The 23,618-nt window shown below is 40.9% G+C and overlaps 1 protein-coding gene across 3 annotated transcripts; it reads left to right on the forward strand.

Moving 5' to 3' along the window:
• The first annotated feature begins 42 nt into the window (after window positions 1-42).
• On the forward strand, window positions 43-23,603 carry blvra (biliverdin reductase A). Of its 3 annotated transcripts, none has more exons than XM_071537598.1 (8): window positions 43-164; window positions 423-497; window positions 8,547-8,666; window positions 10,508-10,627; window positions 11,832-11,929; window positions 13,815-13,922; window positions 17,389-17,557; window positions 22,109-23,603. In XM_071537598.1, the coding sequence occupies exons 3-8, from the start codon at window positions 8,548-8,550 to the stop codon at window positions 22,362-22,364; spliced, it is 870 nt and encodes a 289-aa protein (XP_071393699.1). In that variant the 5' UTR covers window positions 43-164; window positions 423-497; window position 8,547; the 3' UTR covers window positions 22,365-23,603. The 3 variants fall into 3 exon arrangements, with proteins under 3 accessions (XP_071393699.1, XP_071393700.1, XP_071393701.1); XM_071537599.1 differs by having other exon boundaries at window positions 53-164; window positions 426-497; XM_071537600.1 differs by lacking the exon at window positions 423-497 and having other exon boundaries at window positions 92-164.
• The last annotated feature ends 15 nt before the right edge of the window (window positions 23,604-23,618 follow it).

The following is a 23,618-nucleotide window of genomic DNA, read 5'->3' on the forward strand; positions in this document are numbered from 1 at the left end:
TGGTAGCCCTGTTTGGACTGACACGTCACTGCGTGGATGTGTCTTACGTGACTTACGATAGGGTGCACTCGTTTATATATATGTCAAGATACCTTCGTAGTGGTCATAATAATATCTAGTCATACTAATTTCGTGCAGGTCGCCGAGGAGCTGAACACAGACAGGTAAGGGAAGCATTACCAAACCTCGCGAAGCCACCGTGGCCGGCAAGGTTTGTGTGTGCGTTTGTGCGCGACCTCAATCTCGTGAGGTTTGGTAATGCAGAAGTACATGCAATAGCGATCGACTCGGATTTTCATGAAATAATGGATCAAATTACGTTTTTTCGACTCATAGAGCGATTGTCAGGCGTCAGAAGACTTTAAATATACTACACGAGCTTTATGGAGTAATTTTATGGACATTTATTGGCCTTTTTGAAGCAGAACGTCCGGCTCCCCATTCATTTCCCATTCACTGGAAGAAGCTCCTACAGCAGCGAGCCTGGAGAACTTCAGGTAAGTTGTATGAAGAAAAAACACTCACCCGAATGACCGAATTTTCATTTTTGGGTGAACTATTCCTTTAAGCTAAGCAATGCTTATGGGAGGAAGCCCTGTTAATACAATTTAAGATTAGATTCTAAACCCTAACAAATAATTTCAATTTTACATTATGTAATTTAGCAGACGCTTTTGTCCAAAGCGACTTACAATAAGTGCAATTTGCACAATTTGACACAAAACATTTAGTAGACAAAATTCTAAATTTATTTTGATTAAAGTCTCAGCATTTCCTTCAGGTAGCATCTTCCCTACTGTTGTTGTCCCTACTTGTAGAACAGTAGAACAACATTGATGTGGTGTATGGTCTACACATTTCTTGAATTTCAAAACTTTTACCAAAAGTTACCAAACATGCATATAAAAGAGGATCAACTGTTTACAAAGACCATGCATAATAGGAAACATAGTAAGTCATAGAATATTATTCCTGTGTTCTCAGGACATTTTGACGTAAAACAAGACTAGGTCAAAAACCTAGTATATGGCTGGACCGTGTATGAGTGTGCCACGTGCCACGGCCGACCAATGGTGTAACTAACTCCGCTGTTGACAGGGGTTAAAGTGGGATTTGGCAGGTGGGGGAACCCTGTTTCGGAGGGGGGGGGGGGGGGTCAGAAAAAAATAGTAATTTAAAACAAATTTCCTGCATTTCTACACCACCTAACCTCTTGGATTAAGTCAAGAAACAGCATTGAGGTGCTTACATTCATGATCTTGCATAGGCATACTAACCTAAAAAACCTATTATTGGGAATCATGAGAAAGTTTCAGAGCGACAGACACAGAGCGTCCCCGTAACCATAGCAACTTACTCTCACTCCTGCCTGCGTGCGCACAGCGCGAGAGGAGAGGGAGAGACGCTGAAGAGCTGCTGACTGAGATTACTCTGAGCAGCATGCATGGGAATAAATTACAATATAATAATAATATAATAATAATATAATATATATAATAATTTGTGTGTATTTCTCGCTATTCAGATGGTCTGAATAACTCGCTGCTGTGCTGCTCTGTCTCGTCTGTCCTGCTGTCAGTTTCCTTTTTTCACGTCGCGACGTTATCAGTTATGAATTTGTTTTTCACGCTCTCAGACTTGTGGCGTGAGAGCGTGTGAAAAATGTCAATTGCGTGAGTCTCTCGGTCAATGCGTGAGAGTTGGCAGCCCTGTGAACTCGCTTGTCATTATTATGTATGAAACTGCCAATCAGATTTATTTATTTATTAATCGAAGGTGCCGGAACGCCGTTCCGGATTGTTCCGGCCCACTTTAACCCCTGGCTGTAGACTGCTAATACAGAATAATAGTCCATACATCCATACTGATCGTTCCAGCGCGTCCCGTCTCTCTCTCCACCGCTGTCGTCTCCACCCACGGCCCGCATTGATCCTGCCGATCCAAGCGCCAGGTGCTCTGTTACCCGTCGGTGCCGAAAACGCTGTTCGCTGGACACCGGGGGCGCATCGTCGTCGGGACCCCGGCCGAAATCTTGGCCGGATCATCGGGAACAAATCGGCGCCCAGCTAGCGGCACCGGCCGGAACCGTGGCCCCGGGAAACTTCGGGAAGGTCGGCAATAAGCTCTCGGCGTGATGAAACCTCCATGCTTGTTTGTGTGTCTCTCTCCCCCAACAGAACAGAGGATTTCAGGTGGACTGAGCTCGCGCATATGCATTGACATAAACGGTGATATGATATAATTGTATAGATTCTACTTTAGCTTCAGCTTACATGCATGATATTGGTCAGCCTGCTTACTGTGTGGGAGAAACGGGCTCCCGATCTCAGCGGAGAAACTAGACGGCGGAGAAAACAAAACTTAAATTTCTGGCTCTGTGACGCTATGATGTGCCACGTGCCACGGCCGACCAATGGTGTAACTTGATCACTCAGTCACTCAGTCAGTCAGTCAGTCAGTCAGTGACAGACATTCGCGTTTGTAGGGCTGGCCCCGCTGTTGTGGTCCAGCCAAAAAGACGTAGACATTTCAGATGCAGAAATGACAAAGGCTGCGCTAGCTTTTGTGGAAGTGTCTTTAATATGTCGAATATGTATGTTTGGGGTGGGGGGTTGGGGGACTAGTAGTGACTACTGTCAGGATTTAGTAAGGAACTAGTAACAGTAGCAGTAGCAGTGGTAGTATTAGTATTACTAAAAGCAGTATTTGTAATGGTGGTGGTGGTAGTAGCAGTAGTAACATTATTAGTAGTAGTATTATGAAGTGTGTAGTACTCATTAACAATCCTGGTTACTTGTTGGTGTGATCAATGTGGAGTATTCATAAGAATGCACAGTTGAAAGTGTTTATCTCCTTTATTTTCTGCTGGACTGTTTCCAGGTATTGCAGATTTAACGTGTGTGGTTCTAGAAAGAAACAATAATAAGCTACTTTTCTTTGTATCTTTGTGTTTAGTTCAATGTTCTAAAGTGTTTTAACTAATTAACACTTACTGCTCAGATAAATGGCATTAATGAGAATTTTCAGAGTGGCCTAAGACTTTTGCACAGTAGTGTACATCCGCTATCAGGAAAGCCAAATCAGATTAATATCGGAGCGAATTGCAAACTCTCATTCTAATCCTGGAAATCTTTGGAAGGCTGTAAATTCCATCAAAATGGGTAATATCACCTGTGTACCTACTCATGTCTGATGAATGCCTAATCTCTGAACAAAGAGAGATCTGTTTAGGTTTTAACAAGCACTTTATATCAGCCGGTCAAATAAGTGCTCAAAAAACAAAATTCATGTGGTTTTCCAAAGCCAGAGATATTCATTACAATGGTTTGTAGTTATCTACTCTATGGATCCAGCATTGAGTGACTTACTGAATATAAATATCACACCTCCACTGCTGTACCTTTTTTTTTTCATGCAAGTGTTAACATTTTTAAGGGTAGAAAACTTACCCTACCCTTTGTCTTAGTGCATAGGCTTGAAAGAGAGTGGGTGGGGAGAAAGGCAATTAGGCTAGTCGGACTTATTCAGTGACCTTTGATGGAAACTCGAAGTGGGAGGAAATGGAGCATTGCATTCGTTCAGGCAGAACACTGAAGCACACCATCAGCTGATCGGCTATCAGCTATCCAATCCAACAGCTGACTCTCATCACCAATCACATTCAAAAGTCAATGAGGCGGTCTTTATAATGTGCCAGCTCCAGTGGTGTAGTGCAGGGTATACGCAGGTATACGGCATATACCTACTTATTTTTCAGTCGGCATTGCATATCCCCTCTGATGCGCATCATTACCTCTGCCAAGGAGGTTATGTTTTTGGTGCCGTTTGTCTGTCAGCAGGATTACGGAAAAACTACTGGCCTGATTTTCATGAAACTTCGTGGGTGTAGCATGGGCCAAGGAAGAACCCATTAAATTTTGGAGCTGATCCGGATCCGACTCACGAACAAGCAATAATAGCACAAACCTTGGCGGAGGTCTGCGCTCTCCGAGTGCCCTTCTAGTTCAGTTGTGTGCTGCTAATTTTTTTCCTAGGATGGCGAAGGCATGACCCGCCCTACTCTGCCTCTGATTGGCTAGTACTCGTTGCCTTCGTTGGTGGGGTTGGTTAGCTTTAGGGTGTTGGTTTACCTCAAATAATAAAGCAACAAACACTCAGGGGCGAATTCACAAAGAATGGATTGCGGCTGCTAATAGCACCATGAATTGCATATCATTTGCTATTTGCTCCGTCTCAAGGACCGATTCACGAAAGATATTGCGCTAATGATATGCCAGCGCAAACACGGCCATAACGTGTTGCAACTGAGTGCAATTTGCCCATGTTTTGTGTATCAATGTGGCAAAATATAAATGTTGCCTTTGCGCCAAGAACACAGGCAGGACACTGGCAGAGAGAAAGAGAAACATTTTTAGACACGAGCTGCAAGTCCTGACGTACGAGTTGCAGAGGCATTCCTCAAAACTTCAGGCAATAAATTTAACCGGGACCGCAAGAAACCATATTTGGGATTTAATATCCCAGTCTGTCAGTCCTGTTGGTGTTTCCAAATGCACACCTTCAGACTGCAAAAGAAGATGGCATGATTTGAAGCGGAGAACAAAGGAGAAAATATCATTCAATGCCTCACAAGCTTCACAAACGGGCGGAGGTCCACCTCAAGAACAGCCTTTAAACAGCATTGAAGAAATTGTGCAACAAACTCTCCAGAACAAACAAGTTCTTGGCCTGGAGGAGGGAATTGACACAGGAGAGTTTGTCATTGCATCTCACTGCATCCCAAAATAAATAAGTTTGAGCGGAGTTGTCCATGGTGTTGAATCTTTAGGCCAAAATAAGGCCCACTGTGCTGTCTAGTGAGATAAGTGAAAATATTTTCAGAGTGAGAAATTGAGTTGTATTGATTGTTTGGTTGTACTGATTTATTTGCTTTTGTTTGTGAAGCAATTTGTGTTAAAGTTCTACAGTAATAATAATAATAATAATAATAATAAATCTAGCCGCAAGCGGTGATTGAGGGGTCCAAGCACAATTTGATAAGACAGACAGATAGACAAAACATTACAGAAGGTAGAAAGACACACACAAAAACTGACATGTTGTGAAGTTTGGACATGCAGTCTAACACCGGCTTTTGTGTTGGCCCGTGACTTCTGTCAAGGTAATCTTTTCATATGGTCATTTGTCCAAAGATTAGAAACTTAAGACATTAGGCTTAGTTATCACAAGCTTAGCAGTGTGAGGTGATAGTTTTACCCACGGGACTTGAACCGGTGATCGTTTGCATTGCAGACCTATGCATTAACCATTAGACTACTGAGTCCGCAGGATGGCCATCGAGGGAACACCAAAAAATAGGGCCAAGTTATGAGACTGTCCAAGCTATAGGCTATTTAGAGCCTTAGAGTATTTTAACTATGGTCAACTATGGTTACAATACCACCAAATGTTGCATGCTACCTCAGAGTTGACCTGTGCACATATGTACCAAATTTGTTTAAGGTAGGCCAACAACTTCCTGACTTAGGGCAATTTTTGTATATTAGGCCTTGCCTACAAATTTTGAAAGCCAGTTGTAGCAAAACGGTATGGACTATCAAAAAACTGCTCAATAACTTTTGTGCAGGACAGTCCAGACATGCTGTGAGCGAAAATTGGTGAAGATTGGACAAAATATGTAGGAGAAGAAGCGAAAAAAACTGTTTTGGACAAAATTCAACATGGTGGAAAACCTTGTGGGCTGAAATGGGAGTGGCTTATATGGATAGATGCGACTTGGCCCAAGGAATCCAGCAATCAAGGAATTTTGTTCCTATGATCGACAGTCACCTAGTTATGGCCTTTTAAAATGTGAAATGTTACTATAGCGCCCCCTATAGGTGAAATGACACAATTTTTTGTATATTGGCTTAGAGTACATACCTGCACATGTGTACCAAGTTTGGTTACCATAGGACAATGCGTTCCTGAGTTATGGCGATTTTAGTGAAATAGGCCCCACCCACAACAGTTGACCAAACTTTGTTGATTATATGAAAACGGTGTGGAATATCAAAAAACTGCTTGATAACTTTTGTGCAGGACAGTCCAGACATGCTGTGTTGCAAATTTGGTGACGATTGGACAAAATTTGTAGGAGGAGTAGTGAAAAAAGTTTTGGACAAAATTCAAAATGGCAGAAAATCTAGTTCGGCGGAAATGGGCGAGGCCTGTATGGATGGATGCAGAATGAACCAAGGAATCCAGGGAAAGTGGAATTTTGATTGTGGCCCATACGGTTCAGAAGTTATAGCCCAAAACGTAAAGTTGCTTGCTATAGCGCCACCATGACGCCAATTGACGTGGATTTCATAACCTGAGTAGTGGCTGAGACTTTGGACCTATCTGCCAAGTTTGGTCGCTGTAGCTCTTACGGTTTCTGCGATCCAGATAATTCTTCTGCTTTTAGGGCAGAAGAAGAATCCGAACCAAAACAATAGGGTTCCCAGCACTATGTGCTTGGACCCCTAATAATGTCAAAATATTATCTACAGACTGTATTTGCAGACAATTTAATTTTTTTAGGTCACACAAAGGTGGAATTGTTGCAGAGACATTTGCAAGGTCAGTTCAATTCAATTCTCAGTTAAATCAACAAGTGATGGCATTACGATGCCTTCGCCTGGCTACAATCACTGCTGCCATGATCACTGGAAAGTCCTTATAAATGCGCTTCAATTACCACCAACTCTCTGAAGACGCTAATAATTTCACTGTAACTGCGTGTGGCAATTAGCGCCGATCTTTGTGAATTGGACTGTTTTTGCAATGAGGCTCATTTGCATAGAAAGGGGCCACTTTTGCGTCCAAATGTATGCATATTACCTAATTTAAATACGTGCAAATAGCACAGAGCACCGAGACGCTATTTGCGTGGCAGCGCAGTCAGCGGTACATTTCACCCTTTGCGAGTGCTTTGTGAATTACATGGTTTCTTTTTGTCTTATTTGCACAGGTTTAGCGTCAGCAAAAGCCCGCAATTCTTTTGTGAATTTGCCCGTCAGTAATCTGTTACCAGCACCTGGGCAATCTTTGCTTCCCTAAAGTTGATTTGTGAACATGTATTGAGAATTGTCAAATTCAGTTTTGAAATATATTTTTTTTTAAATCGGCTGTGTCATTCTGAATGTTTGTTAAAAATAAACTAATCTCTGACTGAAATACCATGTTTGCCTCATCTTGAATATGTATTATATTCATGCATTAGGCCTGTGTAGGACCAGTAATACCCCCTTGACAAATAATGTTAATTTTATAATGGTGGCACACTCTGGCCTACACTATCTGTTGCAAATCAGTTGTTCCAAGAGACAGTTTACAAAAGAAACTACTGGCCCATAGACTACTTGCAAGGTGAGAGAGTAGTTGTCCAATTTTCATGTGTGGATGGACTAAGGAATAAGGAATAGTTCACTCAAAATGCATAATTATGTAGTTGTCTCACCCTATAGTCTGTGGGCCAGTATTGATTGCAAAATCTGCACCTCTTCTGTGGCTAATGTTAATTTCATAATGATCCTTACTCCCTGAAGTCAAGCAGCAGAAGTTAAGTGACAATGTGCAAATACTGCTGGCCCATTTTTGGGTGAACTAAATATGCAAGAGTAGTCTTACATGTCACTGTTTATAACACAGGGCGTTATCCTAAATTTGGGGCATAAATTAAGAGCATACTCACTTCTCCAGGCACCACTTCACCACTGGCCAGCTCACACGGCTGATCATTCATGCCACTGCTGCTGTTGACCCAAGTCAATGCAAACTCCCTCCACCACCCCAACCTCCTCCTGCTATTATCTGTTTACAGGATAATTGTGCAAGCTATCTCCGACTTATGTTTTGCATGCCTTGCAGGGTTTATTGCGCTCCCCGCAGAATCTCTTGCATGCTGCTTGGATTCATTTGGGGAGCATCCTCAAGAGTACAGTCTTTTACACCATATACAACTGTATAAATTAATCAGTTGTTCCTTGTCCCATGACCAAAGTTTCAGCAAAGTTTCAAGCAAAACCATTAATAACTTAGTTATTATTATAGTTATCCTGCTGACAGACAGACAGACAGACAGATGGAACGGTGTAATAACATAACCCCTGTCCAATCTGTTGCTAGAGGTAAAAACATTTTGTCAGTTAAATTATGGTCGCTATCATATCAGTTACTCAAACAAACACAAATATTTGTCCAAAACATTTCCAGGAAACAAATGATCCATAATGCACATACTGTATATTGTCCATATATAGTTTGTCTACAGCTCCAACAGTATTGCATCATGTACTGAATGCACCACTCTCCACAGAATGAAGGGAAGGGACCTCATCTCTCTTTTATCACACACACACACAAGGTCTGTAACTGTAACTGTTGCCTTTTATCAGTATGTAAGGGGATGTGGTGGGTATTGGTATCGGTGGACACACCAGTCAATACGGCTGACACTCACACACACCTACACACACAGTAACTTGCAAGGTCTAGTAACATCTTCCTTTTTCTCTGGTCAGTATGTTTGGTGCAGTGGTGGTTGGCATTGGCACGGCAGGCTGGGTGAGGATCCGAGACATATTGACACCGCTGCCTGGCAGTACTGCAGAGACACTCACTATCAAAGGATTCGTATCCAGGTAACACATGCACACTCTCTAGCATGCACAGTTAAACACAACCAGGGAAACGCCTCAACTGGACTTTGCAGCAGCTCAGAACTTTAAAACCATACGTGTACAATATTTACCTTAATATATCATTCTCAAATTAATTTAGATAGCATAGTGTAATCGCTGTAGAAAAACAAGCCCATCACTGTGAAAATTGGTTTATTTTATATGTTGCTTCCTATTATGGCTCGACCGATTTGAGATTTTTGGGTCTGATACTGATGTTGATAATTGGGAGATTAAATTTCTGATAACCAATATATCAGCCGCTATTCTTTTTTACATTTTTTGAGCAAGACTGGTTCTCTCTTCTGAGTAAAGTATTTGCTCATTAAAATGATAACTAAAGTGCATATTTTCTGGAGAACCGAGATCCAATAATGATGAAAACATAGCAGTGTTTCCTCTGTAATTGGATGCAGCTGTGGTGCATGGGGGGATAAAACATAACATTTTTAATTTTTCCATTCTCAAATTGGCACCACTAATCTTTTTTTTTAAGTTTGGCTGTTCTAGCATCAAGCATTTAGGGAATTATGCTTCAATTCCTGATTGCGTGTCTTCACTGTAATCTTCGTGTTGTGCACCACAGCCAAACTGTTTGAATTTACAAAACTCAAGGTAATAGCCATTTTCTAGGAAGTCCATATACTGTGTCCAAAATGTTGTTGAGATTTTGTCCCATATATGTTGCTGTTTGGGTCTAAGTTATGATTCAAGTTCTAAAAAAGTTTATAATAAAATCATTACTTTTAACTTTCTAACTTCGTATTGGCTTTACTGTGTTTAGCTGTACACTCAAAATGCTGCTGTTGGAAAAAATTTGGTCGGATCTGTATGGAAATTGGTGTGCATGTTCCACATCAAGGTTGGAACATGATGACCAAGTTTCATAGCGATTGGTGAAACTCTGTTTGAGTTCTAAGCCAAAATGTCACAGGCCACACCCACTTTCACTAATGACGACCAAACTTCAGATTTTGATTAGGACATGGTCCTAGAGCATGTGTATCAAATTGTGTGCAATTTCACCAATTGGATTAGGAGATACAGTTTTCTGGCCTTTGTGGCGCCCCCTATTGGTCAATATTTGAATGGCTTTGCACACATGTTCATTCATTATATATGAACATGAAATCCAAGTTTCATGATGATTGGACCATCTATCACAAAGTTATCACAATTTAGCTTATAGGCCACGCCTCCTTCACAACTTTAAGAGTTAATATCTTCAAAACTACAGTAGCTATAAACAAAACTTAAAGAGCGTAGGACCACAGATGCGATTGATCGATTTTGGTGGTAATCGGTCAAACGGTGTCGGAGGAAATGTTAAAAATGTATTTTTTAAATAATTAAAAATATCAAAAAACAAATTCCAGGTGAACCTTGAGGGTCCTTCTGGCAAATTTGTAGAGTAGTTAGGTGGACTTATGTACCAAGTTTCATGTAAATCGGACAAACGGTGTCGGAGATACAGCCCTTTAAACCTTTTATTTTTGACAAGCTTTAGGTGTTGTATAGAAAGAGAGTGGGCTGGCAGAGAAATTAAAAAATCATTCAGTCAAACACAAACTCAGAGTCTGAAAGACAACTGATTGTAAAAGGGGACAGCAATCCTACAGTTGAATGAAAACAAAAATTAGTGCTTATTTGTGAGATAAACAACATGGTCAGGTAAGCCTATGCATGAAAAAGGAAGGCTGATTAACTTTAATCATCATGTTTTTGACAGTTTCCTTTCCTCATTTCCAAAAATCCATAATGGGTTAACCTGTCATGATGATGATGATGATTTTGCTCATTAGGAGAAGCTTGGAGGCTCAGCATGGTGTGAGTCAGATCTCAGTGGAAGAGGCTGTGAGCAGAGAGGACATCCGTGTGGCTTTCATCTGCACAGAGAACATGTCGCATGAGGACAATATCAGGTAATGCTGAGTCAGGTAATGCTATATCAGGGTTGCATGTAGTGCTAAAAAAGTACTGTGGCAACTGATTTGAGAAATGGTTTTATCCAGAGCTGACTCACAGTATGCAGTATGTGTGTGTTTCAGGTTTGTAAGAGAGAAGATAAATAACTGTTCAGCAGTGCACCTTTCGTTTCCTTGCCTGTCTCTCTCTCCCTCTCTGACTTCAGTGTGTACAGGGCTGAGTTTTATCTGCTACTGCACTATAACCTTTAGGGAAAACCTTATTAAGAAAAAATGGAAGAAACCTGAAAGAAACTTTTGCTGGGCCATCCCCCACCAGGACAGCTGAGCATGCAATAGGTGCCGTGACACAACAATAGTGTACAGACAAAGTGGACAGTATGGATAATCACAAATCACAACTGTGATTATCCAGTATGGATAATCACAACTACCTTGCAGTGGACTCGTGTCCACTGCAAGGTAGAAACACTTTGTTGGAAATGAGACTTCGGCCAGTGGCAACGTCCACAGAGGCTAGGGCAGCACTCGCATCCACTGCCACTTTTTTCTTGTTTCTAGGTAACCAGTGTCCTGTGATCAGAGTATAAATTGTTTTTTTTGAATGCACAACTCACATTAATTTCTAATCAAATTGCTGTTTTCCTAATTTTGCCTATTTGACCTGTATTACGGGGCTCGCTAGACCTAGCAAGTTAGCTCGTTAGATAAATGCCTACCTCCAGCCTAGCAAGCCCGCAACCTGGAGTCTACCCCTGCGTGTTGCAGTTACGTGACAGGTGTTTCTGCCCTGTGTATGTGTGCTATCCCTACCTTCTGGGGTAGGGTTAGCTCAACTCACCGCCATGCAGGTCTCGACTCTGTTACCAGCGACCAGCACACTCGGCCTGCTCGCCTGGCACAGCCTGGTAGGCTTGGCTGGGCCAACCCGTTCGTTTGTTAGTAGTTCAGATATATGGTGGAAAGGTGGAGGATGTGTAGATGGCGAAGAGTCACTGTTGTCTCCAGAATCCGGCAGGCCTTCAGCGTCGTCTCTCTCAGTGGTGCGTTTTTCAAACTTGCCGCCAGCCAGCGTTGTATCAAACTGACCTCCAATAAGACCCCCATGTGTGACGTCAGTTCTGACCCTGCCTCTTAAGCCTACATACACCTAGACAACTGGAATGCCTATCATAACATCTGTTTCCCCTATCCTCTTCAGAACTTTCCTGCAGGCAGGGAAGCATGTCTGCGTGGAGTATCCCATGACCATGAACTACAAGGCTGCTGTGGAGCTCTGGGATTTGGCCCAGGAAAAAGGTGATATTGATTTGAAGAGCAACCGTTTCCTGGTGTCCAGCCCCCACGAATCGCAGTCTTTAGCACTTTTCTCGCCCCAACAGATTGGTTGGTGTTAGTTGTCAGTTATCAAAATATGCTATACTGCAATTCATGGGGGCTGGACACCAGGCAAGAGTAACTTAACGCCAAACCCGAATCTTTGTAAAGCCTGACATCTTAAGGTAAAAAGCATAATACTGAAATTGCCATCTGCTATTGGTTGATCTTTGGTACCAGGTGATGCCACCAATTATTGTACTCTATAGAAGGTAACATCAGTTTCACTACTTAATGTTTAATTATGTAGTTAATCACTGATTAACCACAAATTGATATATTAGTTTGCTACTTACTACCTCTTAGTCACTATTAAAGGAATAGTTCACCCAAAAATGTAAATTTTGTCATCATCTACTCATCTACCCTCATGTCAGTTGAAACACAAGTGAACTTTGTCCATATAACACACAGGAAGGTTGCCAGCACAACTTCATAGCAGCCTTCTCAAAACAACTGAATTCAGTGGGGACCTGTTCTTTAGAGTATAGCTGGACTCCGCCTCGTCATCCATTAATTCCTGATTATGGACACCTCGTCAGGCATTATCCCTTACTTATTCCTTTTCTCTGCTATTTGGTCCAATAACTCGGCCATACATTGGTAACATTTTCTAATTTGGCACATGCACAATCCTGGTCATTTGCTCCTTGGACACAAAGAATGGTAAATGGTAAATGGACTGCATTTATATAGCGCTTTTCTAGTCTACCGACCACTCAAAGCGCTTTACAACAATGCCTACATTCACACACACACACATTCATACACCGATGGCGGCAAGCTACCACGCAGGGTGCTGGCGCCACCATCGGGAGCAATTTGGGGTTCAGTATCTTGCCCAAGGACACTTCGACATGTGGACTGGAGGAGCTGGGGATCGAACCACCAACCTTCTGATTAGTGGACCACCCGCTCTACCTCCTGAGCCACAGCCGTCCCGGTATTGGTATGGTACTGATTGGCCGATAGGGGGCGCTGTTGTAAACCCTCAAAGTCTTAAGCTCAACCCCGCCAAGGCGTTAGTCGCAGAACTGTGAAACTTGGCACATATACACTACCAGTCAAAAGTTTAGACACCCGCATTTTTCTTTATTTTTACTATTTTTCACATTTTAGAATAATAGTAAATAATCAAACCTATGAAATAACACAAACGGAATAATGCAGTAACCAAGAAAGTGTTAAAACATTTTAGATTCTTTAAAGTAGCCACCCTTTGCCTTGAAAGGCAAAAGCTTTGGAAAGACATTCGTACATAGGCACTTCACTATTTATATTTGTCTAATACAAGCATGTAAGCATAAGCCTATGGCTTATCAAAATGGCTTTAAGATAATGAAAAACATAGTACATTCTATCAGGTGTGTCCACACTTTTGACTGGTAGTGTATATATCTGGATATGCTGAACATTTTTGCCTTTAGGACCCATAATGTCTGCCTGTAATTTTTAGCTGCCATTTTGAATTTTTTGAAAAACCTTTTAGAAATCTTGAATTCATGAACCACAAGTCAGAATGACATGAAATTTGGTATATCAATTTGGTGTGCCCACACTACTCCATTGTATTCCATTGTGCTTTTGGTGCAGTGCATAGAGCACTGGGTTTGTGATCACAAGATTGCTGGTTTGAATCCACTGGGTTACTGGTTACATTGTGACTGTAAAAAGTTAAATAAATGCCAGAGGCCCCCTGATGACATAATCCAGCCATGTTCCTGCAGTCCATGACTGTTGAACCATTTTTCCTAGATCCGCTCAGTAAGATGTGTGTGTGTGTGTGTGTGTGTGTGTGTGTGTCCAGGAGTGATTCTTCATGTGGAGCATATAGAGCTGCTGTCCGCAGAATACAAATCACTGAAGAGAGAGGTAGAAGGGAAACAACTGCAGGAAGGCACCCTTCATTTTACTGGTAAGAGACATGAAGTTTGTTTTCTACTCTGTTCTGAGAGGGTTTCCGATGTGTTCTCAAGGTCGGAGGGGGCAATGCAGTTCAAAGATGTGAAGGCTTGGATATGCTTCATCCGAACTGCTTCTGAGAACCACCTGAAACGAACCTCTGTAAGCCCTGAACCTTCATGGTTTTTCAGAACATTACGACATGTAGGAGGTGCTGCAGGCTGTCTGTCAAGCAAGGGGGCAGGGTAATAACAGGAACTAGTCATAGGTCAGAGACAAAAGTGTGTATTTCCTGTTGTCTGTTCAAACGAAATGGCGGCACACTTGTTTCCCATGTCATAGGTTTATTTGTGGCACACTGCCACAATATTGGTACAAGCCGCCACAAAATCAAAAGTTGGTCAGTATATAGAAATTGATCTAAAGCAATCTGTAACACTGTGCATCACATTATGTTCTCTGTCACACCAGAGACTGATCTCACCACACTCCCACAGCTGCTGCTTGTAAACTCCCTGCACACACACACGGCTTTCTTCCCGCTGTGTCTTTCCCCCTGTGGCTCCACTCCCACTCCACTTTCCTCTGTATATATTCTACTGTGGCCGGCCGCCATGGCATGATCTTGACATGCCATGCTAAAAATATTTTCAAAATAATTGTAAATAAATAATGCCTACTAAATTTTATTCTAAGTTTTAAAGATTTGTAAAAACAAATCTGCCGTATGCCACACTTCAACATGTAGTCACTTATTAAGTCCATCACTGTTTTTTACATGAAGTGTAAACCTAATTAACTCTTGACACCAAAATTACTACACAAAGTACAGAATTCTGAGTTTAAAGTCAGAATTCCTCTTACATCGTTGGTCCAATTTCAGCAAAATTTATATTCTGAACCCTGGGGCTAAGTTACCTTGGGGTATAAAAATATTTTTTGTTTTGGGTATGGTTTGGGCACCACGTGCTAACAAAGTTACTGGCGAACACATGGTTTATCCAATTTTGACAAAACTTGATATTCTTTATACAGTGTTTCCCCCAGAATTCGAATATATTTGTGGTGGTAGGTGAGTTGGTGACATATAGGCTATATATAGGCTATTTTCAGTGAAGGATCCCATTACCTGGATGACTGAAAAATTATCTACTCCATTTATGTACTCCAATAATGTACTCCATTTTAAATAGTTCCATTTGTCAAACAAATAACTAACCTGTATCTAAAGTGCTCCCTTTCAAGTACTTTGTGTCAAAGATAACATAACTTAAAAATATAAACAGTACTACAGTGTTCTGTTTGTTGCTTGCTTGCTTTTGTCTACAAGGTACAGAAGAATAGAAATGAGGCTCCTTTTACAGACAAATCTGCTTTTCTGCCCCTCTGCCCTGCTCTCTCTGCATCTCTCTGTGCTGTCAGTTTCACCTGTATCTTTACATCGTTACATTACTAGCCTTTGACATTATTATCTACTCTGTTTTACTGCTCAGCAGCTCCTCTGGTCCAGTCCTTTTCCTTCTTTGAAAATATTTTTCAATATTAATCTGGATTGAGGGAGCAAACATTCAGAGTCAGAGTTAAAAAGTTAATATTAACGTTATTAGTCCACTCAGAATCACACTCTCTGAATTTTATTGATCCCTCTATGCAATTTAGTGCCACCTAGTGGTAACATTGATATACTTAACGGCAGCTTTAAGATCATGATTAACTTCGGTCAATGAATGCTATAGTGCCAGCTTGTGACAGCAGGAAGTGAGATTTATTTCCTCAGTGGATCATCCAATTTTGGCATAGCAAAGTCCTTGTGAAAACAGTAATACCTGAGCAGAGTTGGTATGCACTGACACTCCTGTGTTCGCTGCTAAATTAGATGCATGTTGTTTTGTGGTGTTGTCTTCCTTTAAAATGCTGTATGAATCCTTTGGATTTTCTGTTTTGAAAAGACTGAGCAGAAGATCCAATTTACTTGTATTAATTATTATAATTTATTAACTATAGCACCACATAGTGGTAACAGGAAGTGAGTTCTAACTCACTAACTAACTAACTTGGTCAAATCTTGAAATAGCTGTTCAACATCAGAATTGCTTCAAGAAAGGCTAAACAGTGCTACACTGTTCTGTTTGTTGCTTGCTTTTGTCTACAAGGTACAGAAGGAGGAGGCCCCTTTTACAGAGAAATCTGCTTTTCTGCCCCTCTGCCCTGCTACATCTCTCTGTGCTGTCAGTTTCACCTGTATCTTTACATCGTTACATTACAGCCTTTAACATGTTACATTCTACTATCTACTCTGTTTTACTGCTCAGCAGCTCCTCTGGTCCAGACTGTCCTACTCCTCCTCAGGACGAGTCCTTTTCCTTCCTTGAAAATATTTTTCAATATTAATCTGGATTGAGGTAGCAAACATTCAGAGTTAGAAAATTGCTACTAAAAATGCCGTTCAACTGCTAAAAACGTTTATCATGTCGGATACAACATATGGTAGCCTAATAAAAGGAGATCAAAATAATAGAAAGACTTGCCAAGTTGTGCCGTTCTACAGTTTGTCCAGTAGATGACAGTGAGACTCCATAATGGAATCTAGCAGCTGGTTTGACCTCTTTATATTCATTTTCTTTTAGCTTATTTTTCACCTCAGTGAAGAAGGTATCCATCTTGCGCCTTTCCTCGGCTCCAACTCGCTGGCGCTGCTCAAAGTTTTTTTCACCTTATTTTTGCTCTTGTAATCTGATCCTAGGTCAGCCTAATCATCACGCAAGTTACACAGCGCTTCCATACGTTTCTCGTCTCGTCACGTGATCGCCGCTGATCACGGGTCTTCTCGGATCCACTCGTGTATTACACATAATGATAAACAGACCCGGGACCCGCGGTAATAGAATGGGACCCGACCCGGACCCGATTGACCATAATAAAACGTGGACCCGAACCCGTACGGGTCCCGGGTCGGGTCTCGGATCCTAGGGTCCGGGTAGACCCGTGAAGACCTCTACAGCGTGCTAATCTTGGAAACCCAGCTGTATTCCGAATAACGTTAAGCAGTAGTTCTTCTTTTTGGGAATTCAGCTGGAGGTCTTCTTGGCATGGAAAAAAAATATCCCTCACACCCGCAATGGGAGGTGCACAGACGGGTCCGGTGAGAGCGAGTGCGCGTGAGAGAGACAGAGAGCGAGCAACAGAGAAAGAGACAGAGAGAGAGGGAGTGAGCGAAAGAGAGAGAGAGAGCGCGCAACCGAGAGAGAGCGAGAGACAGAGAAAGGGAGCGAGAGAGAGAGCGCGGAGCAGTTAGGGGCTGAGCAAATCAATGCGCTACACGCAGTTCTACAATTAAATGGTGAAAAAAAAAACATTGTGGCGGTCAGTGCTGATATTGTGGCGGGCCGCCACAAAGTTTCTATGTGTGGGAAACCCTGTAGTCTTAGTTTTAATTAACTATATACACAATAATAGCTGTGTGTTTGTGTGTGTTCTAGGTGGTGTTCTGAAGCCTGGATTTGGTTTCCTAGCATTCAATGGCATTGCTCGTCTCACCTGGTTGGTTGATTTGTTCGGTGACCTGTCAGTAACCACAGCAACCATGGAGGAGCACTCCAATGGTAACTACATCAAGATGACTGCAAAGCTGGTAACTGCTGATAACAGGTAAAAAATAATCTGTCTGTGTGGGCATGCATGCATGTTTACATGCATGTAACTTAATGGCATCAACTATCATTATGTCAGAGAGTTAAAGGAATAGTTCACCCAAACATGAAAATTCAGTCATTATCTACTCAACCCCATGCCAGTAGAAAATCGGGTAAAGTTTGTTAGTCCATACAACAGTCCCGGAGATCCCCGGAAGTTGCTGGAGACCTGTTTCAGACTTCAAAACATAACGGAAAATAACCATAAAATGGCTCCATGCAACTCTTACAGCATACTCCAAGTCTCTTGAAGCCAACAGATGCCAAAGTGACTTGAAAAGACCGACATTTACACCGTTATTTAGCAATCGCCTCTCTAGCTGTTGATTTCAAAATGCGTCATGTTTGCGCGCACCTCAGCCTCGATAGGTAAGACTAGCTCGAATTAGCAGAAGCAAGACTTCCGGTTTGGCCGTTTAGCCTTCAAAACAAAAGCGTGAGATTTAAAAAAAAAAAAATTAATACCAATTACTTTGTATTTAATCTGTGAATTGAATAAGTGAGCACCCATATTAATGTTTGATGTCATAATAAAAATGAAAAATGCCATAAAATGTGCCATTTTCAACTATAAACGCTGCATGTATTACACTGTACAGAATGCATACAGAAAGGAGACTAAAGTAGACATCAAACAGCTCTGTATATACCTGACCAACTTGACAGCGGTTTCAATTCCCTTTGAATTTCTTTCAATTCCTTTAATTCCAGTGCTGTATACATATTTCATATTTAATCCAACACCACAGAAACATTGTGAAAAGTAGAAAATACACTGGAAAATTACAAATCATAAACCTAGAATATTGGCCGCAAGACATTAGGCATTGGACTGTTCGTAAATAGTCAATGATATTCAAATTCTGAGTTTCAACACGATGGCTTAGCGAAACATCACCAAATTGCATTCCTCATTCATTCCAATAATGTTTTTAAGGTGTGTATCCAGAAATGGAGTAAGTCTGTTCAATATCACCCCCTCTGTGATTTAGCCACACTTGTTCTATTCCAATGCATTTCATTACGAATGTCCCGATCAACTTTTTTTTCATCATCATCGAGTATTGATATTTTTGTCATTCATTTTTTTTAAACAGCTGTGAACTACACACATCACTCTGATCAATTTAAAATCAGTTCAGTCAGACAACTCGCATAAAATAACATATAAAGACTTCATTTTGATCTTGTCACTCCCTGCAAGCATACACCTAAGCTAGCCAAATGAGAAAGCAACCTCGAAATCAGAGCCTACAGTTGGATACTGGGGTGGAGGTGGGGGTGATGAAATGTTGGTATGGTGAGCAGCAACAGTGATCAGCAGTCTCAGCAGCGTAGCAGCAGCATAGGCAATGTGAGAGAGTGAGCAAGGCGCATTTGGTAGCCCCCCTTTGTTGCAAGGAATCGATATGAGTTGGATATGAGTTGCAATGAGTAGTCTGCATCACGAGTCTAGCAGCATGACTCGAGTTGTCTGCCTGAACTAGCTTTGCAGGCTTCACTTCATTAAAATCAAGCCAAGTTAGGAAAGATAAGCTTAAAGGGTCTATGTGTAATTTCTGGTCCAATGCTGGCCTTATAGTCCAGCGTATAAATCATCCGGACCGTTGCCGGACATGAAGAGTTGCAAATTATATTGCCAGATTTTTGAACGGCCCTTGGTGTGGTAGGAGGGCTTTCAAACAACAAAAACATTAGCCTCAGCCCGCTTCTGTGTTTTTGAATGCAGAAATCTCTGCAGCTCGTGCACTGTGGCTATTTCTTTTTGTTTCACTCGCTACCATTCGGGAACCTCTGCTGCTATTTACTAATGACATGCTTTAGTAAAGCAGGAATATTACACATTTAACCTTTAATACTCAGTTACATATCTGCATTAAGAATAATTAGCCTACAGCATGGATAGTCTTTGTCATGCTATTATGTTCAAAAACTAAGTATAAAAACCTTTCCATTACACTAACTATATTCCATCACGCAGCCTATGCTTACTTACTAGCCCATGCCTGTAGATCCCAGTGCCGTTGAAGACTCCTTTTTCCGTGATATCATCTCCTGGCTGCAGTCAAATATTTTAGAAAACTGGTCTGCATTATTAGTAGCTGTAAGTATACTCCATTGCCTTAATGTGCTTTCAAACAAAAACAATATTGAAAAAGATATATAAAACTTTGTCAGCGCCATCTTTAACAGCTGATCAGTGTAAACAAACAATTATGCATATCTTGCATTGCTTAGTGGTTGTGCACTAGTGATTCTGTGTAAAGGGTACAAGCTGGCAGATTGATGGCTTGCTGAAGGCAGTGTGAATGGGTTTTGAACTAGCATTTCCAATAACGCCTTTTCGCCAGCTTCTCCATCTGAAAGGGGCTTAACATACAAAAAGCCCCTCCTTACTGCGGTGGTGGTGGTTAATACCGGCACACACATTTTTTACCACATTTGACATAAATGGTGCGTAGGGAGAAAAATTAAACATATAAATGAATGGATCCAGATTTGGACATCCCTAATTTCAGGTCCTCTATCTTGTACTGTTAGGCAATTTGAGTCTTTTTGGTGATTCAGTCATTTTGAACCAGTACTTCAAAATGAATACAACTTTTGTTTTTTTTCCTTAGATTGAGAATCAGTCTTCACAACTTCCAGGCAACATCCTGTGTTTTTTATGCATTAAGTGCTTTACACCTTTTTGCCCAGTAGAGGGCAGGGCATGCTAATTTGCTAGTATTGTGACAGAGGCAGGGTAATACTTGCATGGCACCAACTTATCCACTTAAAATAGCCACGTCATTAGATAAAATATAATCATTGCAGATAAAAGATTTGTTAAGGGATCTGACATTGAGTAACCCAAGCTTGAAGGATAAGGCTGGTGGGTTTTTTTTATGCATTTGTTACCGTCAACAAATCCTATGAAAATAACAAAATTACCAATGAATTTGTTTTGCTAACAAGTCTCGTCCATGTAGCCGATGCCCAATAAAGCCATGTGTCAGTAGCCATAGTACTCCATTGTATTAAAAACATGTCAAAGAGCCATACCGTTGCTCTGGGCAGCATATTTCATCATTGCGATGCACCAGGCCAGCCGACTTTTTCCTCAAACAACTTAATAAGCCAGCTGTAAACACATTTTCAATCCCAGGAAAGTAGTTCTGTACCACCAAAAATAGTCCCTGTCATAATGAAGATTTTTTTCCCATTTGATTTGGTAATAACCACAACAGCCTGACTTTTTGTGGTTACAGTTAGCGATTTTTAAAATTGAAACCATCTTTGTGAGCTGTATTTAAAGGTTTTTAGCTTACAATTGGAGCCAATGACTTTCGGGTTGACGGCTAAAAACGGTACGTAGGAAGTCGGAAAGTAATGGGAGTAGAGCAAACGCATTGTTGATTTTGTTATTTTCATAGGATTTGTTGATGCTAAGCAATGTATTTAAAAATACCAGCCGTATCCCTTAAGCACTTTAGGAGAAGGTACAGAAGAACTAAACAGGCAAGGGATAGTGATCAGGTTAGAATCATTTACAGAGCACGCAAATCTGGTCTCAAGGTTATAATGCTCAATATCTCTAAGTAATGAGTGGGGCTTGGGCTAGACTGTAGGGGACCATTTATGCAACTCAGTCTAAACAAACCATTTATGTAAGAAGAGAAATTGGCAGTGAGCCAGTCTAGTACCTTTTGCATTGGGATGAAGAGTGTCTCTCCTATACAGATCCTTTCTATTCCAGGAGTCAAAATGACTAATGAAGTCATAACTGGTGGCGAGCAGATCAGTGGCTACAGACCATAGCCACTGATCAAAGCTAAAAGCCGACTAAAACCCTCAGAGGTTTTAGACTTGTGGGGAACTCTGTGATGATCATTTGGGATCATTTTGTTCTGGGCATGGGCAAGATACACGGCGGCCCTGAATGTCACCAAAACGTATGTGCAGAATTCACAAATTGATAGTCAAAACTTAACATGTGCTGCTGATACTATAAAGGCACTCCCACAAATTATTGAGGCAGCTGATTTAACACTGTTTCAACACCAGAGAGTGTAACCGGCCATAAATGATGCTCACATCCACCAGTTACCAATTTATAAGTCTGTAATTAGTCCATCCTCAGTCAACCTCTATTGGGAAATTGCTATTACATGATATATTACATTCAGAAGTGATTTCAACATTTACACACCTTGCCCCAGAATATGCTTGTTTTCTGTCACTAGGACTAGCCTCAAACTTTGTTGGTTACGTTTGAGATGTTTTGCTATTTCTTTTAAATCTGGGCCTACTGGCATAATGCTTGTTGAGATTTTCTGTAACTGTTAGTCGTTTGCTAATTCAGATGGACCTGTCATGGGAAGCGGATAACTTGCTCACATTGCAAGACTATATGGTTTTACTCTAAAATGTCACTATTTGATTTGTGGAAAAACTTTTAATGTACCTATCCTTCTAAGGGGACACTCAGGAAAATGAAGAATAATTTAATGTGTATCCATACCAGACCTCTGACATGGATCGAGGAACGGGGACCAGGCCTCCCAAGGGCCAAGAACATCAACTTTGTCTTTCGCTCCAGCACCATGACCCAGATACCTCCAGCACCTAAGCAGCCTGTGGGCCTCTTCATGCAGGACCTGGTGCTCTTCTCCGGGAAACTAGCAGGCCAAGTGTCCCCTGACAAGCTCCAAAGAGAGAAATGGAGGATTCTACACTGCCTGGAACTTGCTGAGAGGATACAGCAACTTTGCCAAGGTTAGACAGGAATACTCAAATTTTCACAAACAAAGGATTTATAATAATAATAATAATGTTGTCATTATTATTATTATTATTATTGTTATTATTATTATTGTTATTATTATTATTATTATTATTATTAATAAACTTGAATTTTGGTTTATTTATCTTCACTTAACCCATTGTGGTAACAGTTTCTGTACTGAGATGTCTGTCGACTGGAAAAATAAAATTGGTCTTTTTCACTCCAAGCTAACAAGTCACTGATTGATTGATTGATTGATTGGGTATAAAAAGGTGCAAACAATACAACCTTGAGGCTAACACATAAAAAAGCATACTTAAACACTTGTTTCCAATGGGATCCTCGATGGTATACAATATCAGAACAAAACGATACACAAAAAACATACTACATACAATGTGAGAGTGACTACTCAATACCAAGAAGTAACGCCGCTTGATTCTGTGTTTCCTTTAAGGGGGGTAAAAATATCTTAATATTTTACTTGATTTGATTATTTTAATGCAATGCATTTTGCTTGTTCTTTTATATTACTTTTATATTATCTTTTATCTGCCTTTTGCTATACAAATGAATGTAAATGTAATAATGCATTTTGTACACAAACCATATTACAAATAGTCAGTAATAAAAATAAATTTAAAAAAAACTGTTCACTTTACCCCAAAGATAAGCCCTGACCTGTCTCCTGAAAATCCCTCTAGATTGGGACAGTTTGATAGTTCAGTCTGCCAACTCATAAACAGATTATTGAGAATGAATGGAACAGAGTTTAGTATTGCGTCTAGGCTCTGATCCTGTCACTCCCTACGAGCATACACCTAGCTAGCCTAAGAGAGCAGGGAGTGACAATAGGAAGTGTATATATATTTCCAATTCCCCCACATTTACTGTAACACATAAAATGCAATACAAGAGGAACAGTTGTCTCAAGCACCGGACTGCTGGATATAAAGATACTTAAAATTCATGACTGGACACCATATGAAATGAACATAAAACATGCCCCCCACTACACTGTCAAAATATTTGCGAAACCAAGTTATAGCACCAAAATGATTGTTTACAGGAAGTTACTTGCACTGAACAGTCATCAGTTCCACCAGCTGAGCCTGTTTAAGTAAGCCCACATTCATCTCTACTTTCCCAAATATGGATGAACTTTGGTTTGCTTTACTTTGCCACATAAATGTTGTGAGTTATTTGATGATGAAACATAACTTTATTAACAATAAACTGCTGTTTGAGA

This window comes from Centroberyx affinis, unplaced genomic scaffold (genome assembly GCF_046629955.1).
Source record: "Centroberyx affinis isolate AG114_WGS23_722 - 3 ecotype Tasmania unplaced genomic scaffold, CSIRO-AGI_Caff_v1 ptg003073l_1, whole genome shotgun sequence".
NCBI lineage: Eukaryota > Metazoa > Chordata > Actinopteri > Beryciformes > Berycidae > Centroberyx > Centroberyx affinis.